The 23943-nt window shown below is 32.3% G+C and overlaps 2 protein-coding genes across 3 annotated transcripts in view; one reads left to right on the forward strand and one right to left on the reverse strand.

Moving 5' to 3' along the window:
- LOC134243140 (putative uncharacterized protein DDB_G0293878) overlaps nucleotides 1-23943 on the forward strand; it is a 476688-nt gene that overhangs the window by 326738 nt on the left and 126007 nt on the right. The gene's annotated exons all lie outside the window — the stretch shown is intronic.
- Nucleotides 437-22216, reverse strand: LOC134243136 (phosphatidylserine synthase 1-like). 2 transcript variants are annotated; one of them, XR_009986981.1, is made up of 13 exons: nucleotides 21853-22216; nucleotides 20888-20979; nucleotides 17821-17865; nucleotides 17443-17561; nucleotides 11453-11611; nucleotides 7641-7792; nucleotides 6141-6200; nucleotides 5646-5840; nucleotides 3834-3899; nucleotides 3400-3499; nucleotides 2560-2622; nucleotides 981-1051; nucleotides 673-807 (listed from the first exon to the last, which is right to left on the reverse strand). XR_009986981.1 is itself a non-coding variant. In XM_062725368.1 (12 exons), exons 1-12 carry the CDS (start codon nucleotides 22011-22013, stop codon nucleotides 595-597), a joined length of 1425 nt encoding a protein of 474 aa, XP_062581352.1. In that variant the 5' UTR covers nucleotides 22014-22212; the 3' UTR covers nucleotides 437-594. The 2 variants fall into 2 exon arrangements, 1 of the variants encoding a protein (XP_062581352.1); XM_062725368.1 differs by lacking the exon at nucleotides 981-1051 and having other exon boundaries at nucleotides 437-807; nucleotides 21853-22212.

Below are 23943 nucleotides of genomic sequence, written 5' to 3' on the forward strand. Positions count from 1 at the left end.
GTCTTCCAACGCACACCGTTTCAATCTTTAATATGCACAGCATTCATGTTACGATGTACATGAACATGTATTAATTAAACTACATTCTTCAGAGCCAAAAAAAACCAAAACATTTTCATCAGCACTGTTTTCAAAATGGTCTTGCATAGAATTTTACTGCTTTTTTATTCTCTCTCTGAAAAATGATTTAGTACATAAGGTATCTTTTTTTCAAACTACCATATATTCCTTTTGGCAAAGGCAGGGTGCCATTTAATACATTCTACAGAAAAATAAGAGCTTTTCATGGAAGTAAAAAAGAAATCACATATATTTAAAAATGCTTCAAAAGAAAAAAATAAAGATTCTTAGATAAATTCTTCAAAAAAAACTGCTTCCATGGTTTACGGACAAACATTTTTTTTAAAAAAATCTCTGAATATTTTTTTTTTTTACATAGATGTAAAATTAAAAACATATCTTAACATGATACTTATCAAGAAGTTGAAAGGAACCAAATATAAATTCACTGATAATCAAAAAGGGAGAGAACCTGAGTACCATTGTCTGCTAAAATATCCATAATTTTGAACCAAAACTGGTGGATTATCTCCCTTAGTGGGTGTGTCCATTTCTAACATCCTTATTATTTCTGTGACGTAGATTATACGGAGTATGACTAGAAGAGAATCCATTCAGTCTGCCTGCTGGGTGGGTGCCATTTTTTGTCACAGACACACTGTTATTGTCTGTCTGGTCAGACGTTTTACTGGCTAATCTTTCTGCCTCTTTCTCTGCTTCAGTCATAAAAAATCCATCCTCAAGTGTCTACAATTGATAAATTAATACCTTACATGCATTATAAAACTTGTTTTGTCTTTAAATACACAATTATGATGTTTTAAAATAGTCCTATCTTTAATATCAGTGTTCTATATTAGACAGGTAGTCCCTATCAAAAATAAATATATTAGATTTAATCAATAGGCAAGTGTGATTACCTGAAACTCAACTGATTGCATGAAGTGCTTAGGTAATCTTTATCTCACTTTTTTAATCACATGCTTTTATCCTTGAGTAATAAGAAACAATTATTAATACATTCGGTCTCTAATTTTTGAGAAGAAACAAGATGTGTTTGTGAAACACAATGCCCCCTATGTTAACACAATTCTGGAGTGGGGCGTAGACTGGAGCAGTTATACACTTGTAAGATGTTTTATGGGTTTCAAATGTAGGTCAAAGGTCACAACTGAGGTTACATGATCAAAAATTTCTGTAACAATGGAAAGGTCTTGTCATAGTGAACACTCGTGTCAAATATTAAAGCCTTACCCTTGACAGCGCAATAGTTATGGGCTAGGTTAAAGTTGACAACAGACAGACAAACAGACAGAAAGGACAAAAACAATTTACCCCTGAAATCTTTCGATCCGGGGCATAAAAAAAGCGAAATCATAACATATACATACAGACAACAAACAGACAGACATGCAAAATTAACAAGTTATCAAGCAGGCAAAGATACTTTTTTATCTAATGCACAGCATTTATGTAGAAGGTTACATTCTACAGAGCAAAACATACTGGAGGGGCTTTTTCATGCATTGTTTTCATTCTTTTTTTCTAAATTCATATATATTTATTCTACCACTTATTTTTATGCAGGTCTTCCAACAGTCAGTCAATAAATATAATCATGTAGCAAAGTTGCGTTTCAATCTTTAATATGCACAGCATTCATGTTACGATGTACATGAACATGTATTAATTAAACTACATTCTTCAGAGCCAAAAAAAACCAAAACATTTTCATCAAGCACTGTTTTCAAGTTTTCTTCATGCTAAACTACTGTCTTGCATAGAATTTTACTGCTTTTTTATTCTCTCTCTGAAAAATGATTTGAACTGGGTACATTGTATAAGGTATCTTTTTTTTCAAACTACCATATATTCCAATGTTTATATGGATTTTAAGGTGGCATTTGGCAAAGGCAGGGTGCACACATTCTTTTTCATTTAATACATTGAAAATGATATATTATTCCATCATTCCTACCAAGAAAAAGGAAAAATAGTTTTTTAGAGTCTGGATAAACACTTGGACTTTAATAATTCATTCATGGAAGTAAAAAAGAAATCAGCATATATTTAAAACTTTTTTGCATTCTGTTTTTGCTTGCAGACATTGTAGGAAAAACAAGTCTTGTTTAAAGAATTAAAACTAGTTTTAGATAAATTTGCTCCATTTAGAAACTAAATTAACAATGACAATTACTGCTTCCATGGTTTACGGACAAACATCATTCTTCAAAAGGATAAGCAGCCATGGGATGAATATGAGAAATTTTTCTTTGCATAGAAATTATTAAATGTATCTGGTGCTTTTGTCTTCATCATTGCAGTTGATATCACTGTTAATTATTGCAGTGGTAAATAAAGGCCATGCATATATATTTACAGCTCAATTAATGCATAAGAACACAGCATGCAATTCTACTATACTTTTGACTTTGAATTTCCGTCTTATTCACCACAGTAGTTTAACACACTAGTTTAGAATACTAAATAGAATCTTACCGTCCATTTCCAGTTCCTGGCATAAATAGCACAGAGGTACACACACACTATACTCCCCACAAACTGTAAAACAGGGTTCAACATTAAATAATTTAATTTTGGTAGTCGCGTCATTTGATTAGATAAAAAATTAATATAAATTGCATGATCTGGTTTGCCTACGTCACAATGATTTATGTCAAAAACGTATCAATCCACCTGTCATGACCTTCTGTTTAAAAATATGTACAGTTTGAAGGCCTTTTTAAGGAGGAAATTGTCTTGTTTTTTATACTTAATGATGGAAAATTAAATTACATGTATAAGGTATGAACTAAATAGCAACCCAAATTATGCTGGTATAACCTGGGTTGGAGCAGTTTACGCTCTTTTATAATCAGCTTCGCAGTTTATGAAGCATAAACTGCTCCAACCCAGGTTATACCAGTATATTTTGGGTTGCTATTTAATTCAATACATGTATTGTAAAATCACTCCCATCCCGTTTCTATTAATTAGGAAGTCACGTTGTGCTGTAGATAATGCTTTGTAAGGTAATAAATCAGTGAGGATTTTGAAGAATTTTGGTGTCAATAGGGAGAAAAAAAAGTTCCACATTCTGATTCATAACTGACGTTAGTTAACTTTTGAATTGTGAATAGATACTCGACAAAACTTGGACCATTAAGAAGATTTCAACTAATTGTAAGTCAGGAGAAATCATCAGAGTAGGGTAAGATAAATCATTTAAATGACTTCAAAGAACGATACCCTTCCAGCATTGTCTTTCTCTGATAGCTGAATGATCTCTAGAAAGTCAAATACAGATATTTTATAATATTGAAATCATTTATATTGTACCTGAATAGTTAGCCACATCACTATGTAAGAGACCTCTGTCTTTTTAAACAGTTCCAGCCCAAACTTGACACATATGAACGCCTCGGTAAATGTCACAATGCTGAAACAAATATATGGCATGATGAATGATTCTGAAAGAATTAAGATTTAATTTAATTTTAACCTCACAAATATAACTATAGGTATTATTTTCTCATGTTCACCTTTTCATCAATAAAGGTAAATTACACAAAACAGTTAATTAGTGGTATGAAAAACAATTCATTGTTGCTTTTTAATTATTAAGACAGGTATATTTATTTAAAAAAAAAAAAATTTCATTCAAAAAAAACTTATTGCATTTCAACATTTATAACTGATGGGTTATGAAGCATTTTCTTGCCATAAAATTAAGATATTTATGAATGGTTTGTATATAGAAAAAAAAAACTTACATAAATATCCAGCACTGTGTTCCTACCCTTCTACACTGAGTATCTGTCACATATACATACCACTGTCTGTAAAATTAATATAAACAAACATACAAATTAAAATCATGCAGTATAACTGTTTTATATCAATGGGAGTTTGATAGTGGGAAAACTAAATGTCATAAACTCAAATAAGAAACAGAATCTACTGTAAACTCCTTATTAAACTTAGGGACTTAATATTGCATATAACTTGGAGATGTCAAATCATGGGACCATGAATTCGTGCATGTACTGTTGATTAAAAGTCTTTATTTCAGCAATAAAAAAAAGAAAGTACATGCATCTATTGTATTTTGTGAGTGGCACTTCTCATGAAATTAAATTATCAATAAAAAACATAAGTAATCAAAGATTACTAAGCTCACCTCTACGAATGTTATCAGTGTAAGTAATGTAAATCTCACATCATATTTTCTTAATATCTAGTATTTATCCAACAACAACAATATTCTTGCAAGTTGTGTTTAACCCCTTACATGGCATATACACATTTCTATGCATGTAGCGTGAAAAACATGAATAGTTTAAACAAATATTCATAAATTTCTTAATATTGCAGATATCAAGGACTTCAAGTTCAGATCCAGCATTCGAAGCAAGTCTTGTAGTGCCCATCCCTAGATGCATCATCCATGCAAGTTTGGTTCGGGTAGGTCTTATAGTTACTTAGGAATGAAAATGTAGGTCAGATCCAGCATCTAAAGCAAGTCTGGTAGTGTCTATCCCTATGTGCATCATCCATGCAAGTTTGGTTCAGGTAGGGCTTATAGTTACTTGGAAATGAAAATGTAGGTCAGATCCAGCATCCGAAGCAAGTCTTGTAGTGTCCAACCCTAGATGCATCATCCATGCAAGTTTGGTTCGGGAGGTCTTATAGTTCCTTGGGAATGGACCTGCTCCAAAAACTTTAACCTGGTCACTCATCTGAAATATGTAGGTCAGATCCAGCATCCGAAGCAAGTCTGGTAGTGTCCATCCCCAGATGCATCATCCATGCAAATTTGGTCAGGGTAGGGCTTATAGTTCCTTGGGAATGGACCTGCTCCAAAAACTTTAACCTGGTCACTCATCTGGAAATGTAGGCTAGATCCAGCATCAGAAGCAAGTCTGGTAGTGTCCATCCCCAGATGCATCATCCATGCAAGTTTGGTCCGGGTAGGGCTTATAGTTACTTGGGAATGGACCTGCTCCAAAAACTTTAACCTGGTCACTCATCTTTGGAATGGACCTGCTCCAAAAACTTTAACTGGTCACTCATCTGAAAAATGTAAGTCAGATCCAGCATCTGAAGCAAGTATGGTAGTGTCCATTCCTAGATGCATCATCCATGAAAGTTTGGTCTGAGTAGAGCTTATATTTACTTGGGAAATGGATGTGCTCCAAAAACTTTAACCTGGTCACTCATCTAGAAAATGTAGGTCAGATCCAGCATCTGAAGCAAGTCTGGTAGTGTACATTCCTAGATGCATCATCCATGCAAGTTTGGTTCAGATAGGGCTTATAGTTACTTAGGAATGGACCTGCTCCAAATAATTTAACCTGGGATGCCAACGCCAACGCCGGGGGGTTTAGCATAAGCTCATCTCGACTTCGTTGAGGTGAGCTAAAAATTCATGTATAGTATATATGTATATATTGAAATAAACAGTATTCACCAGTACAGTAATTAAGTATTTCAAGATTTTAAAAGGTAACACAAGAACTCATCCTTTATAAAAAGAACAAGGTCAGCTAGATCTTAAATGTGCTCTCACTCATGTGGTACATTACCTGATAGAGGGGGCTGAGATCAAGCTAATGAGAACCAGTCTCCACACATTGATCTGGTGGGAGGGAGGAATCTCAAAGATCTGTTTGAGGAAGAATGTGTTGAGCTCCGACAGCTGCCACACAATGATCAGGAGGGACACAGCCACAACCCTCATAGTGGAGGAGTGGGGGTCCAACCAGCGCACATTATACCAACTGTAAAGGAAGAAAAGTTGACTTTTATAAGGGGAATACAGGTCATGTCAACAATACATTGTAAATTCAACAGTAAACTGAAGACTTAAAAAATTATCATGCTTAGAAATCCAATTTAAACTTTAACTTCAAAAACTTGCACTTTAATAATTCTGCACTTTTAATACACTTTTAACAAATTTAACAAAATAATGGTTATGGGGAAAAACAGGATCTGTTGTTGCATTGCACTGAAGTACACAAGCATGAATCAATGGAATCTTACAATGTGACAGACCTGCACTTTATACAATGTGTTACCTGACAGGTGTAAACTGCAGCACCGCTCTCCTGATCTTCCCTGTTGTGGAGTGGATGTCTCTGTTTTAAATTATCAGAATTATCAGAAATAAAAATAAATAGGACAGTCAGAAGAATTATCATCTAATTAGTCTGACCCAAAGCTCATCATGCTAACAGACAGCAGAAGGGCAGACAGACAGTAACAGTTTGACAAGGCAAAACCTATATACCCCAAAATCTTCAATTAAGGGGGCATAAAAAGGGAAAGGATGCATTGAAAAGAATAATTTTTTCATAAACGAAATAACTTTTGAATGTTTGAAACACAGCTTTTGGTAATAAAAACCAACTAGAGCTTTCAAAACTTTGCTCTGTTTAAGCAATCAATTTAATATTTCTGGTACAAACAACAGGCATGTACTAGCATCATATCCTACAAGTAGGTATATTGTGTAATAAAGTGTCTTCTTTACTATGTGTTTAACTAATGGAATAAAATTGCAATTCATTCATTTTTGAAAACCGTTATAATTTTTTATTAGTTTCCTTCTAAACATTACAATAACATGTACCTCCTCACTTGCATATGTTGATCTAATTTGCCTAAAATTATTTTAAATGTCACACATCTGTCATCATATACTCATTCAATCATTTAATTAAATCAGGACTGACTGATGAAGAATTCATTGGCCTGGTAAACAGTCAATCATATGGAGTTTTTCAATGTATAGAATATTAAAACAGAAAAATTCTGAACCTTTTCAGTACATGTACATACCCATAGTATGCATGAAAAGGACACTTTCCATTGATATTGGATTGTTAGGGCTATTTCATTTACATTCGAAACTTTCATATCAGATTTATATACACATTTTAGAGAGATGTGAATATATTAGCACTTGATAAAAATGATGTTTTCTGTTTGATGCATAAATTTTCCTTACTGTGACAGATGTTTGGATTTGGAAACAGTTTTTCAAAATAAAACTTACCAGAAATTCAAAATCTCTTTTAATTCCTTGTTTATCAGGGTTTCTTTTTTTCAGATTAAATTTTTCAGTTATTTACAACATTTGAAATTTTCTGAAAACATTATACATCTGACAATCAAGTGATTGCCATGACAATACAATTAGCATATACTGATATCCATTATCATTAATGGATAATCCATTATTACAAAGTATTCTAGATGTGATCATTGAATTTGAAAGCATGCTCGACAATAATAACAATAAAGTATCAACTGGACAAATTCTAAAAATCCTAATGCTCAGATTTTATGGGAATACAGGTTAAGAACAAATATTGGATTATTTCAGAGTTTGCCACATCCTTGTTTTGTGTTAATTTTTTTTTTTTTAACTAAAATACAATTTGAAAGGGGAAAACGGGTCAGACTCTGCAAATTAAATCAAAATCTATTCAGAATCTGTAATATTTTGTTTTTAATCTTTTTATATCAATTTTAAGGTAAAACTTTTACTTCCAAATCTGAGAAGTAAATCTCACTTGATGCTCTCCCAGTGGTAGTTCCGCATTTCCAGTTTGCGGCAGACATACATCCCCAGCCAGATTCCGAGACCGTTACAGATCAGTACATCCAGGACCCAGGCATCCCACCAACACTCAGCAAAGTTAGGCAACAGGTGGGAAAAGGCCATCTAAAAAGGAATAAATGCAGCTTATCACAAAAATTCTGTAAGGGTCAAGAAATATTTAGATTAAGAAAAAAAATGTATATATAAGGCCCATCTATGTAAAATTATGATCACTATTTTTTGCTCCACCCTGCCCCCAGATCCATAACTGCCCCAAGATCCATAACTTGAACATCTTATTAGATTAAATTAATATATTAAATATGTCGGGAACCTTTTACATATATAAGTTTCATCTTCTCTGGTCTAATGGTTTTTGAGGAGGAAAAAAATCTTGGTTTTTTTTTTGTATATTTCAACATTGAACTTTGGTCCTAGTGTGGTTCGATTCCTAACCTCAGGGATCATAATTAGAACAATTTAAAGTGTATTCTACCTCAAGAAACTTTCAGGGAAGATTGATCTTTTCTGTTCCAATGATTCCTTAGTACGGTAGATTTCAAAATAGGTGAGTTAAAAATTCAATGCAATATCATCAATTTTTGTTTTTTTTGTCTTGCTTTTGTTCTGTATTGTCTTTCATTAAGATCAAGATCATATGCAGTAAATTTGATATAAGTAACTGCTAGTAACGACCAGAAACAAGTTGTGCTCTCAAAAATCCACGCACTTGTCTTGAGAATATACATGAATTATTAAGATATAGAGGGACCAGAAAAAGGACCATGACACAGAAAATAAGACATTACAGAAGAGAATTTTTTTTTACTGAAACCACACAGCACGTCAGCAATAAAATGTTTTTTGCCGGGTTACATCACGGTTTCATCACTGGACTCCTAAGCGGAAGAATCCAACACCTTATGACTTGCGTCCACCATATCTTTCTCTCTCTACCCAGTCATGGAGTGGACACAGCTGACGTAAGTCCGTGATTAATTAAGGAGCCTGGCTAGTTGATGTCCATACATCAAGCTTACAACACACAATGATTTCAAGGCCACCTTCTAGCCAATCCTGGGCTGATATGGTGAGACTTGGTAATAAGATGGACATAAAACATGCTGTAAATAGTGTTGGGATGATTTATCATGGTACCCAAGATGGCCCCCATACTTCACTACCCACTACATTTTTGGGCTATCTTCCAGAGAGCTCTAAACATCCCAATGTGTTACTTGGCCATAACTAGCGAGTGCGTTATTAATTTAATTATTTCCCCTACTTAAATTCACTCCAGCCAACGTATGATATGCTCCAATTTGTATAAAATATTAAGAGCCATTCTCTGTAATGATTTGAAATTTTATATAGGAGCTGTGGCACGCATAGTCTCAGAATTTCTCCAAACTCTATATGATAAAAGTCCTTGAAACCCTAAACTGAAATCAGGCAAAAATTGGTTGCTATGTTTTATAGTTACCATGGCAACATGTCTTGAAGTTCAAAAAATGGCATTTTTTAACATGTTTAGAGCCCTATAGTTAACATTTGCGGCAAAGCAAACAATTGGCAATGACTGTTTCCAAAAGTTGAAGTTCAGATGTCTCAAATGCATGATAAACATGTTTGGTAAATCAACTATTACATACGTTACTATGGTCACAAAGTATTCAAAAGTAAAAAAAAATATTATTTTTATTTTATAAAGTCATACACGTAAAAATAAAAAGTAATTATAGGATGAAATGTGACCAAATAATAGAAAAAAGAGCCTTGAATCATATACCAAGAACAAAATATGATATTTCATTTTTATTGGCAATGGTTGCCAAGGTTTTTATACCACAGAGAGCCTTCAAAGTAACACTCTGTATGTTTAAATCTGATCCTATCGTTTAAAAAAGCACATTTCCTCATAACTAATGATCAATTTTATAAGATGTTGGTGTGCTCCAAGTTTACCCATTTGAAAAAATTCAGATTAGATTCTTTAAATAGAGCGTTGCTATGGAAATGAGCAGAAAATATATGCTTAAAAACCTGAAAAATATTTTCTTTCCTTGGATACGTACCCTTAAATGTAGATTCCCAAAACTTTTTTGATTGATATTTATTAACAGCTAACTTGACTTTAAATTTTGATTATCATCCAATCTCTAAGTGGATGCAAGAAGTTGCCATACAGGGTTTAATATTGATATAAAGTTCACAAAATCGAACATTTTCCCTTCTTGGTAACCATAGCAACAGTGTTGTTTTCTTCATCAAATTTTATCAATATATGATATTCAACTTCAGTTCTAACAGATAAGTACTATTCAAGCTGAGTCCTTAAATTTGTTTCTTGATTAAATGGCAATTTAATTCTTCCATGGTAACACTGCAAAGTAGCAATTATACCCATTTTTTCTTATGGTTTTGGTGTTGCAAGGTCCTAAGGATGCATATTTGCCAGTCTTGAAATTTCATGTTTTTCCTCAAGACAGTAGCATTAACCCAATCTTATTTACTGGTTTTGCATGGTTACACTGTGTTACCATGGCAACCATAAAAGTTATTTATAGAATGATATTGCTTATACTTATATACTTAAGGTCAAACATTTTCATTGTTTTTCTTAAGTCGTTGATTGAGTTTGAGCATGTAACACCTACCATTAGTGAATACGGAGTGTTTTTCAGCATATTTCAGCATTTTAAATGTATTCCAAATGTACCCTTGGTTACCACTTACTTAAAGATATATTCTAAACAGTTTCTTTACATTACAAGTGACATCAAGGTGTCATGTTTTTGTGAGAATGGTTTGTTTGCTTTTTCTAGTTTTTATTAAGCCACAGTCAAGATTTAAAGTGCCTGAAAATCTCGATTTTTCAAACTTTCCCGGCTGTTGCCATAGCAACCGAGACACATAGCAACGAAAATTTGTTTGATATTTGTTTCTGGTGTCATGTACTAAGCATTGGTGAAGTTTCATCAAAATCGGTGACCATGCGTGGCAACGAAGTTTAAGTGGTTACAGAGAATGGCTATTAATATTTTTGGATAAGACTAAAATAATCTTTTTAAAAAACATACTTTTTAAAGTAAACCCATAAATTAACTGAAATCTAAATTAATTTTGTAATGCTGTCATTGAAAATAGGTTCCTTTAATTTAAAACTACTTGTCAAAAAAATGACAAAATGACAAGTCTTGGAACAAGTTATGTAATTGATATGTATGAAGAAATGTACACACTTATACAATGTTGTTGTATATTTAGTAACATTTAATTATGAAAAAATATTTATGAATGTCAAATTTTTGAGACTAAATGATAAATGCAAAAGATATTTCAAATTTGTGAATAATATAACAATTAAGGGCACTGCAAGGTGGAGCATCCCCTCACAAAGAACATATATCTATAAATCAAGGTAGTCTTCAACATCAATCCTGATGCAAATGATGTCACTTCCGTTTCACACGGAATTAACTCTCTCACCCACAATCCCATACACATGATTTGTTAAATTATTATATCACCTCTAATTCTGTTAAGAGGGGATAATTAAGGGACTAAAAAGTCTAGATTATATACTCAGATTGGCCATGAAATTTTAACATTTTCAATCGGTTTTTAAATGGAGTCTGAAATATGATTTTTTTTTCCTCATATACAGTTGATCCTCATTATCTTGAACTTGGCAGAACCAAGTTAAACTTCCAAACTGAATAAAGATCTCTTAAATTTCTAGGTTTTTTTTACAATGTAAGGGATTACAGATGCATAATAAACCTCAGTAATTTCCCATGTGATGCTGATGGTCCACAGAATGCCGTGATGCCTAATTAACAAAGCCTTGAAGAACCAGCCTAACAAATGGGCGGCAGCGAAGCAGTCGATCATACTGTACACGCGAGCCCAGTCCATCTTCCAACAGTTTACTGCATACTCCTAAAATACAAATAAAAAATACTTCATAGCGTATTTATATGTTTATGTATCATTTATTTTATTGCATAAACTTCACAATGATATTATAAGGGATAATTTATCAACTGAATGGAATACAGAATATCATTACAAAATATAATTAATATGACTTGTTCAAACAGAATTTTTAATAAACAGCTATATGTACTACAATCGTTAATGTTAAGTGATCTAGTACACAACTGATCAGTATTAGTGTATGATGCACAGTTACCTATTCTATATGACTACTTATGAGTTATATGAAGAAAAAAATATCAAGAACCTCAGGGAGCCAAACACTAGTACCAGGATTTTTTTTTTATATACCATAGCATATACACATACTGACTTCAAAAACAGAAAGTTTCAGGGGTTCATTCAGATTCTACCTATTCCCACTTTTTGAAAATTAGGTAGAAAAAGGTAAGATTTTATGTGGGAATAGGTGGAATTTTTGTGTAAACAAATTCTTAACTATATAAACTATATTAACTATATAAGCATATAGATACTGTATAAACAGTGATTAATGAACACATGTTGGAATATAGGATGGGTAAATTTGCTTTTTAAAATAAATCAGATTTTATTTTAATAATAGAAATTTTTAAGTGAATTTCATCACGTACGTTTCCCCATTAATTGTATTTTCTAAAATTCTGCTATTTAAATTCATTTTTTAAAATATTAATCTATTTGTTTGATGTTTTAGAATCAATACATTAAAGTAGGTATCCTTTCGTAAGCCTCTTAAAAAATATTGTGTAAAATCCATATACCGGTATCAAATTAAAATAAATCATTCTTATCATAAGTCTATTTATTTTTTGTTTTAAAATGTAGAAAATATTGGTAAATTGTACGGTATAAGTGGAAATTTCAGCGAGATGCAAATTTAGTGATTTAACCTTAAAAATCAGTATTTAATTTTAGCGAGAAGTAAATTTAGCGATTTTAAAATGCTCACTTAAGAAGCTATTTCCAGAATGCAATTAATTTTTAGCAATCTCAGCACCCTCACTAATAATACCAAAATTAAATCCTCACTAAAATTTCTACTTATGCGGTAGTGCAGTATGAGTATATATAAATGTTGGGTACCATGAAGACACTGAGAAGGAATTTGTATTTTATCAAACGTTTTTCCATGTTTTCTCTTTTGAGCATGATTTCTGTTTGTCATCTTCACATTTCAAAGAACATACAAGTAGCTGCCATTTACAGATGGCTATGATGATTTTTATACATCATCATATGCTCAATGTATATGAATAATTCAAAGCCACAGAGTTGCTCATCTTTCATTTCCATTAAGACTGTACAATAACTCAGTAGTCTCTGAAATTGATCCTCAGTCATCAGACATTGAAATCAGTCTAAAAAATAACAACTTCACATAAATTCATAGGCAACCTGAAAAAAATTCAGTAAATGACTTTCCAAGTTATTGACAGAGATGACACTCAAGAAAATGTACAAGTAAATATTGAGCACAAGATTATAAAGTGACTGTCTATTATACTGACACCATAGGATGTAACATTAGCGATCCTTACTACCCTAATTCACATGAGGGTAGCCATAAATAGTTGATTACAAATAACAGCAGGCCCATTGGGCTTGAGAGTCACCTGATCATGTAATCATGCATTCAGCTCCAATACAGGACTAAAAATTTCTAGTTCTAGATGGACAAAAATTTATATCTTTAGTACATATAGGTGAATATGACAATGCAAACTTTGGCTGCTATAGACATCAAATGGCTAGAAACTTAAAATATGTTATGCATTTTATGCAATATCAAATTAGCCCTAAACTCAAGGGCCTAAATCCTGGGACCAGTAAACTTGATTTGAATGCAAGGTACCATATAAACAGAATTTTTAGCAAGGATTTAATTTCGGCATGATTAGCAAGGGTGCTAAGATCATTAAAATTGAATATCGCTAAAAAGTAATTGTGCTAAGCCTTTATTGATTTTGTAAAAGCTTCTTTAGTGAGCTTTTTAAAATAGCTAAAATAACATCTGGTTAAAAATAAAATACAAATTTTTAAGGACAAATTGCTAAATTTATGTCTCGCTTCAATTTCCAATTATATGGATGAGAAATAAAGAAGTTTTCATTAAAGATGTGCAAGCATTCAAAGCTTTTCTCTTTTTAAAAAACTCAGTATCATGCATTTCTAACTCCTTGAGAGCAGCCTAAAGGGTTTTAAGCAAATCATATGTGAAATCTGTAAGATTTTTAAGATTCTATATCCCTTTGTCCATTAAACATGTTAAAATAAGTTTTTCACCGAGTGCATAATCTTTCATTTTTTTTTGTACACAATTCTTTCATAAGACTTGTGCATAAAACATCATCATTGGATCGAGTCAATGGTTACACAAAAAATAGCACAGGATACAAGCAGCTTCATCTTCTTGACTTTTACTGCATCCACAAAAATAATTCTAAGGTACCCTGCTCTGTTTATAGAGCTTTTCCTTAATTTTCTGTAAATCTATTTTTTTTCTGAAAGAGACAGACAGTCAGACAGACAACCGCTAGTGGTAACATATTCCAAAACATTAAACATCATATTCAAGACTAATTAAATCAGATATATCAAATATCAATTTAACAATTTTTAAAGGATAAGGATCATTAATATAAATAAATTGAAGGAGAGCTTGGTGTTTTCCATTTGTATTTTTAAGGGGAAAGAATGCTTATAGGGGCAAGGACACAGATTGGGATATTTATAGTATATCATTTTCTATTTAGCCTCATTCTTAGGCCTTTCTTTATAGATGCTCGGCCAGGACTGGTTTTGCAAATTTAGAGAAACTACTGAATATGATTATAACCAACAGTTTATGATCATGATGATTACACATACAACATATACAGACAGCAACACTCAATATTAGTGACTTAAAAATAGATTGTCCATCTCATTTTTCATGTTTTATTGCTTATTCTGCATGACATAAATGTAGAAGTGCATGCATTACAAACATTAGTTCTGTGATATCTTTTGCACTTAATACTCTGCCTCAAATGGGACATAACTCCTGTCAATCACCTCTAAAAATAGTATAACTCTTCATCAGTACTGTCTTTTCGAGTTGTAGTGTCAGAGAACACGACCTAAAAGCACCCTGCTGCAATGATATCCATCATCTGTCTTGTCAGATGTATAAAACTCTACATGTACAGGTAGCGTTTGGAAAAATAGTGAGATTATATGATGCAGAACTATGTAAAATGGACCCGCTGGATCCCTGCTAATCACTCAAGCCAGCCATACCTGTCACTTCCCTTACCCATTATTATAACCTTACTTTTTTATACCAAGTACTAGTAATCAAAAATATTAATAAAAGTCATATCTTTCATTCACAATAATAAAGCAGTACCCCTTACTGCTATATATAATAGTTATTAACTACATGTACATGTACTTGAGGCATTCAATCTAGATGTACATGTATTGAATTACCATATATGGTTTTATGTGAACCAGAGAAATAAAACTTGCTCTTCTTTTTATTTCTAAGTCTCTGGCTGAATCAGCAGACTCAGAATGACAGTATGTTGCCTTAGTTTATTGATTTCATTCTTGCAAGATGTTGGGCCGTTTGCTTTTTCTGTCAGACATTTGGAAGCTGAATCAATACAGGCACTATAATACACTGTTATAGTATCTGGCTGCTGAAATCCCACACTGTGCGTGATATGCTTGTATCTGTCCGCTATTTTACAGCTCTCTTCTTTAGATGTCCAGTTTTTATGATTCCAATCAAAACAATGTAAAGGTCTGCGTTATCTATATTGCTTACTTCTAGTTCATTGGCTGCTTATAAACACTGTGTCTTACAGCTACATTGAACATATAAACTGATACTGCCCTATTTTTACTACATTTTTACTCTCATAAAACAAGCACAGTATTATAATGTAATAGAATGGAAGTGAAATGGCTATTTTTTTCCTACATTTACCGGTATTTCTGTTATATGTAACAAAGTAATTATAACCTTTCAAATACATATATAAGTAACTATCAATTAAATGAAAAAACTGAACTATGGAAAATTCATGCAAATCCTTTTAATTTATTTGAACATACCAAAACTCATCCTCACAAGCCAATTAACATGTTGCCGTTTGACGGCCTAACTGCAATATTACTGCATAATGGCAACTTGTTGACTCAGGACCCTTGGCTTGCGAGGATGATCAAAACTACACATAAAGTCACCTTAAAAAATCTACTGGTATCATTATGACATTTTTTACCTATTGTGGTATGATAATAAATACTGAGATTATAATCTTGGAATTGATATAGCTATCTTGATCTAAAAGATTTATTAATTGAAGACTTTTTTCCCCTTAATAGTCACTCTTAACATCACACTTTTTTGTAAGGAAATATTCTCCTATTACTAACACAATAAAGTAGCATTTTCGCTTTTTTTTTTTGCCTTTATCATATGTTTAACCACTGACAGAGCTATATGACTCTATTTCATATAACACTGTTAAGATGCACAGTTGTATGTGTCATAATACCATGGCTTCACTGCACATATCTAAATGATTGGATTGTTAACGTATTCTATTTCTGTTAACCTCAGTTCCCTTCTCGGGCCTCTGGCATTTATATCAACTTAAATGCCCAATAAAATCTATCAATATTGTGATTTTTTTCTCATAACCACTCAAGTTTCAGCAGCAAACATTTTGAGGATAAATCCTTAATTGTATATAATGTATACATTGTTATTATGCTTCCTGTCAGTTTGTCTCTATATAACCCATACCCTACTATTCTCGCATAGTGGTCTAAGGATTTATATAGCGTAAGTATACTATGCCGAAATAGTGCACGGCTTTATTTACTGAATAAAATTCTTCTATGCACACGCCGGGAAACGAACTCACGACCATGCGGTTGCCAGTCCGATGCCTTATCGATTACGCCACAGAGACGATCAGTGATTGGTGGGATTTTATTACATATATAAACTTAATTTATACAATTGACACAAGAAGGAGAAAATAGACAAATATTATTCATGTTATTTGAAAAAGTTATATTATTCTAAGGAAGCTTAGATACATGTGTACAACAAAGTTTCAAACTAATTACATACAGATCGTTATATGAACTGATATCATGGGGTCATTAAAACGCTTTTTTATATAGCGCTTGATTGGAGGATGTAAAAGAAAAATATCAATGAGAATCGACGTCTGCAAACAAATCAGTCTTAGTCTAACACAACGAAAAATAAAGATGAGTTGTTTTGGGACAGAAAATCCCGACTTATTTAGAGAAAATACTAGTAATCAAAATAACTAAGCATGCAACCAATTTTAGCATGTCGATTTTGAATCAGTTCTTGCAGGTGCGCTGTGTTAGCATCGATGTTTTCAGGAAAAAGTCAAATGGATTGCCGCATAAATAATTACAACAGTCAGCATAATAATAACAATAGTGTTGCATTATGCATGTACTATGCCTAAATAGTAGGCAGGGTTTGACACATAATGCACTCGCCTCCGGCTCGTGCACCATGTGTCAAACCCTGCCTACTATTTAGGCATAGTACATGCATAATGCAACACTATTATATAAATATAACGACTTCAGAGGCTATGGTTGTACAGATATAAGACATAGCCGCCAGTCATGCACACAGAGAAAGGACTCATGACCCTGCTGACCCCTCAGAGAAAGGACTAATCATCCTGCTGACCCCTCAGAAAAAGGACACAGAGAAAGGACTAATGACCCTGCTGACCCCTCCTTACCTTGTCTTCTGGAGCCACGCCCTTTAAGTCTGGGAAAATCCATTCTATCATTAATCGGACATCTCGGCGATTTTGAAACAGCAGAAAAACCAGCACCATGAAGTACAATACACTGAGTCCTGTTACAATCAAGTATGAAGATTTAAACAAAAAATCAACATCTAACTTTTGGTCTTTATATTCTTAATTTAAGTCCTATTGTAAACAAAGCCTCAGAAAAATCTTCATAAAATTTTGGGATTTTTATTTTGCTGAAAAATTTTAGAATTTTTTTATAAAAGTAATCCAGGACAAAATTCTTTGATATCGTGAAGTTTTTCACTTCCATTGGGTCCAAGATATCTAAGTTTGACTGTATTTCTAAACAAGAATTCTTACCAAACACTATTCTCCATATCCCTGGGTGAGGGCGTGTAAAAGGTCCTACAAGAAAAGCAATCAGCATTTAGTTCATATGCATCTACCAATTATTCCTTCATTAAAATCTTAAACATGCACTCTTAACATATTGATTTTTAGATTGTATTTAAGACAAAATTGGTATATTTATTAGATGTAAAGGGTAATAAAAATAAAATTTTCTGAAATTATCTTATTCAGAATATCTACAATTCATGTCCCTTTAAAAATTGCTTCCCTGTGTCTGTGTATATTACATCAATAAGGAAGCTCCTTATATATTTGTGCAAATGTTGTTTTTTTTAATTCAGATTCCTGTAAAAGGGAAGAATATTTTACTTTTGTATAATTATACACATATATAAGTATAGAACACAATGTATGGATAGCAACATAAGTGCACACGTCAGTTGTCAGATGTACTGGGACTAGGTTTAATTGTAGTGAGAACAGGAATAACCGTAGATACCATCTACCAGTACATGTATGTCATGTCCTATGCGAAGTTTTGACCCCAATAAATTAAGATACAAGTGAATTTACTGTGAAGCATAAACACTTCCTAAAGCATGTATTGTAAAGATTCTTTATAAACAAGCTTTCTGAAAGTAAGAAAAATCCTAGCTTACATTGGGCAGTTGTTAAAAGGTGCAACTGTTCATTTATGTTTGAGTGGGTACATAATGGAAGATCAATTTAGCACATGCATAAACTACACATTATATACATATACCTAAGAAGTGTGAAAAGACTAGTCCAACACATACTATGACAATATCAAGAATTTACAATTAAGTTTTAGCTGCATTTATAATTTAAATTATTCATCTCTGATTAATATGCTCCCAATTTAGATTTTAAAAAAATTCTGTTGTTATTCTGGGAGATTATTTTTTTTTATTCTCAGAATTATAATGTAAGATATACTTTGTACATTATGAATATATAAGCTAATCATGTCATGTTTTATGTAACTAAATGAAGTAAGCTGATGCCCTATTTATCCTTGTCATTTACACATTCTCAGAGCAGTAATTTATATCTTGAAATAATTTCCTGTCTTTGCTAATATTTTTTATTTTTAAATTGACAGACAACTTTTTAAATACTTCTTATGGATTAATTCTGGTTACAGAAATTCTACCATATTAGATTTCTAGTTATTGCCAATCTCTTTTTTCATATAGCTTACAATATGTATCAAAGTCAAGGTCAAACAAGCCAATTAAAAAAAATTCTTTTCGATTTTTTTTTTACATCATAAAAGCATACATGTCTACAGTCTTAGCTAATATTTTATATATTTTATAACTAATCATATTTTTTCTAAATAAATTTTGCAAAACTTCTGCATATACAATGCACTTGAATTTTTAGCACGCACATATATTATCTGGCAAATCCATGGTATAACAGAGTTCCCTATAGGATGTGCTTGAAAAGCGAGAGGGTATATACATGTAGTAATCAGGATGTTCGTCTGTTTTGCTGTATGTCTAGCTGTCCGTCCGTCTGTTATGCTTTGGGGTACCTACCTCTCATTCGCAACTTCTCTTTTACCACTGAATGAAATTTAATGAGACTTTCACAGAATCTTTGTTATATATTGCCATTGTGCACCTTCTATTTTACTTTTTGATCCGACACATATTTTGGGTTTTCCAGAGTAAAACATTGACAATGTCATTTTTTTTTTTTTTAATATTGAAGGGTACCCATCTCTTATCCGCAACTCCTCCTATATCACTAAATAAAATTTAATGATACTTTTACAGATTTTTTATTACATAATGCCATTAATATTTTATTTTTTGATCCAACACTTATTTTGGGTCTCCAAGAGCAGAACAGGGACATTGTCATTATAATCATGTGAGAGGGGGCCAGGGAATATCATTTAGTCAGCTTGTTGCTTACAGTACCTATAGTTTGATTTAATTTTTAATGAAATTATCTACTATAACGGTACATGTTTCTGATAAAACAGCTAAATATAACAGGACATCACTACCTGACCTATACATGTATTTAACATGGTTATATCAATTACATTAACAGACATTAAATTATAATTCAATGTGATAGACATTGATTTTTTTACTCTCCTTATAAATAGATAATGATCTTTTTAGTTTATTTCCTTTTACAATTGAAGTATCATGTATCCATAAATTAATTTCCCTATATGAAACTTTTCACATTTCTGCTTAACAAAATATTCACATACAAGTATGTACGCATTAAAATTAGTTTTATTAGACCACTATTTTTTTAATATCCATATCCTCAAGAGGTGAAATCCGAGAGTCTAATAGTTGAAAGAGTTCAGGACAGATTTTTCCAGACATGCATGATTATACATAAATCTTACTTTAAATCTAAGTGTTAATACATATATACACACATGTACTAAGAATGTCAGATTTTATCACATATGCCAGAATATCATGATTTTAAATTGCATATGTATCATGATACTGAGTTTAAAATGCTGGTATTTAAGTAAAAAACTGTAAATTACAGAAACTATTAATCTATATCTTAAAATTCTTAATAAAAATTTCAGGAAGTGTAAAAATGTGGTAAATGAACAAAATTATTCCTAACATCCAAAGATGCAGTTAATAATATGTAAATAAAAATGGAAAAAAGTTTGTTTTCCCAGCATATATCTGTAATATGGATATTGATTTGAAATCATAAAAAATGGCATGTAAAAATATCATGATACTGTATCATGAGATATTTGGGAAAACTGTGATATAAACTACCTTTTTTTTTTGGAGATACCCATCGGTCACTGTTATATTTATATACATATCTAACTCTAATAAAACAATGTTTGTGAATTTCAAAAATTACAAGATTTTAATAATTTGATTAAGAGTAAATTAAGATGAGGGTAGATGCTAAGTATGCTCACATATTTAAATGTGTTGCACATGGGTGTAACACATGCAATATGATAAATGATGTAAATAGTGTGTAGATATCACAAAAATGCAGACTTTTATTCTCATCATAAAGGTTATTAATGGAGTCTTACCATTTGGAAAAGCCAGCACACTGACAACAATAAAGAAAAAAATGATCCAGCAAAGGCCAATCCACAGATTGTTGTCTTTATCATCATCATTCCTGAAATATTCAACACAATCAATGAAGAATTCATCAAGGCACCATTGAAAGTCCCAGTGGACACTCTAACTAGCAGTTAACACAATGGTTGTAATTATCAAGATGGACCCTAAAGTTAGTTTACTATAAACGCCTTTTTCTTACAGCTCTATCGGGTATTATGACTCACCCAGAAAAATACAAAATATTGTAAACTCAAACACTCTCAGGGCTATGAGCATGTGGCACATATGAAAGAATTGTTTATGTCACTGCATGACCTTATATGAAATTTATAGAATGAAACAAATTGCAACTCACACTACAATGATCGACATATTAAACATATCTTTTATCTAATTATGTGCTGGTTTGTGAAGTTTCAGAAACCGTATTTAGAAAATGAATCCTTTAAGCTATATTTTAACATCTTGTAAATCATTGAAGCAAGTCATTAATTCCAACTTAAATGATTCTAAGCCTTCAACAGGCCTACAGGGACATAGTGTCATGCACTTTGTGGAGAAGTTTTCACAGGAAAACGAGAAGAGCCGATTCATCTATTTATTGATAAATTCTGGATAATGAAACTTATCCCCGTGATATTGTAATTAATCTGTATTTATATAGCATATAATCTGAATCATGTAGACATTTGATCAATGTCATTTTAAACATAGCGTCTTACGTAACAATTGCATATAATAAGAATTGGGAGTTTCATAAGAATTAGATGTAAAAATCATTTTCTGGGTTCATTTACTAAAAGCACACAATGTTCCTTTTTAATTTTCAAGATTTACAATTATTTGTAATAAAAGTTGTCATAAAACAGCACAGAGTCACGTGTAAAAGGTAAACAACATGTGCGAGCAGTCGACACACGAGACCTACCTAGTGAAAGCAGAATATAGAAGTCCTAAAACACAAACAGACAACAAAGTTAAGGTGTGAGGTTTGTAAAAAAACGCCAGAGATATATCATCTACGGATTTTTCGTTAATAGAACGAAAATGTTCCATTTCTTCGGCAAGGTCATTTCTTTGTCGATCCATATTGCGTGAGAGGTGTGTTTTTGTTTCCAGTTGTGGACCTCGAGCCCGATGTAAATTTCTTCAACCTCATTATCTGATTGACAAGTAAAAAAATGAAAATTAAACACTAGGCTAAAGCATCCTGCATCAGACAACAACCATTTTTACATATTTTGTTCTGCATGATACTCTATCAAATGAAATAACATGGCTTGTCATGGAATAATTGTCTTCTTTAGCCGATATATCTGACCAGTAACTTCAAAAACAATGAATGGACTGATCAAATTATGCAAGATCAAGAACGCTTAAGTACAGGATGTGTCATAATGTAATATGCATAAATCGCATTCTCTATGGATAACGTCCAAATTTTTCTTTAAAATGATGAATTTTTCCAAGGGTTTAACCCAGTCGGAAAAAACTAGAAATCAGAAATTCCTTGATAAACAAACAAACAAACATACAATAAATAAATAAAACAAACACGAACACAAAAACAACAAAAAAGGTTAACTTGTTAATTTTCCCAACCGGCTTGAAATCACGGCTTTTTTTTATATTTGAAAATACTGACAGGTACTATTCTTCAGCTGGTCTATTAATTTCATAACTGACAATAATTTTTTATCACAAGTAAATATTACTAACGGGGAACTAATCTATTGAAGAAGCCTGCAGTGTATAATGAATTTCACAAAGAAACACGTCTTCATAAAAATACAGCTATCTACTTAGTACTTGGCAGGGTTTGTCAGCGAAACGAAGAAAAATAGAGACTGATTTATTTATTTTTTATCTAATTAATAATAGACTTAAAATATACAGAACACTAATGTATAGCTCATACATGTACATATGTATATTGAAAATCTATTATTTTAAACACCCAGCCGGGGACAGAGTATTGCGGAGAAGATTTCAGAAGAAAAAAATAAGCATTTTGATTCGACGGTCAAAATAGGTTAGTCCCAACACCAAAACCCTTGATTCTGGGACAAAGAATTTCACAACTTTTGAAGACTTTTTAATAATTTAGGTTTTTTTTTTTCTACATGATCAATAAAACATTATCTCAACACCAGAAAACCTGGCTTAGGGCTATGATATTACGATTTTGGTAGAGTGCTCTCTTGCTTATTATGCTAACAATTTGACTGCTTGAAGTCCAAGGATAAAAGAGGAAAAAAGAAAATTAATTTTGTTCGACTTGGTTTCCCTCTTTTTTTGGGGGGGGGGGGGGGTTTAATTTTTTTTTTTTTCATTTTCTATAAAATGCACAAAACTCGGTCCACTAAATTACTAAAAATCATCACAATCAACCTATGAAATACTTGACAGTAAACTCAAATACAGAAAAGGAAATTCTGTAATTTTACCGTCCCGGTGGTATTGAACCTACATATGCCCTGCACAGGGTGTAAATAATGTACACCTAAAGTGTACACTTTTGCACTTGATTATGGAAAAGTGTACACCGGGTGTAAGGTGTAGACAAATCAAGCGCGTTGGTATCACATAATTAATACATTACATATCCGATAATGCTGAGTTTACACGGAGATTTTCTGTGTGGTCGACTCACGTTAATACATGTACATGTTACAGGATTTCCACATAATTACCCGGATCTCTCACTTTTTAAAAACACTTGATATTTATGATCTTGTTGCACTATATATCACGGCGAATTGTCATTGGTGGTATAAGGCCAGGATCACTTAACCTGCTGGACGGAAGACAGACGTCAGGCCCCAGGATTATAAAGCATGTTAAGCTAAAGTCAGAATTAATATTTTCATGTTTAACTTAAATGTTATGGAAGTCAAGCATATCGGAATTAATAGCCATTCTCTGTAACCACTTAAACTTTGTTGCCACGCATGGTCACCGATTTTGATGAAACTTCACCCATGCTTAGTACTTGACACCAGAAACAAATATCAAACCA

This window comes from Saccostrea cucullata, unplaced genomic scaffold (genome assembly GCF_032062105.1).
Source record: "Saccostrea cucullata isolate Sc308-1 unplaced genomic scaffold, CSIRO_AGI_Scuc_v1 ctg161, whole genome shotgun sequence".
In the NCBI taxonomy this organism is placed as follows: domain Eukaryota; kingdom Metazoa; phylum Mollusca; class Bivalvia; order Ostreida; family Ostreidae; genus Saccostrea; species Saccostrea cuccullata.

Excerpts from the sequence above, each read along its gene's own strand:
- LOC134243136 (XM_062725368.1), bottom strand. The coding sequence starts at position 22,013 with ATGGATCGACAAAGAAATGACCTTGCCGAAGAAATGGAACATTTTCGT. Across the intron at positions 17,562-17,820 it reads GATATGGAGAATAGTGTTTG|GACTCAGTGTATTGTACTTC; the intron begins GTAAGAATTCTT and ends TGATTGTAACAG. Across the intron at positions 3,900-5,645 it reads ATCTCAGCCCCCTCTATCAG|ACAGTGGTATGTATATGTGA; the intron begins GTAATGTACCAC and ends TTAATTTTACAG.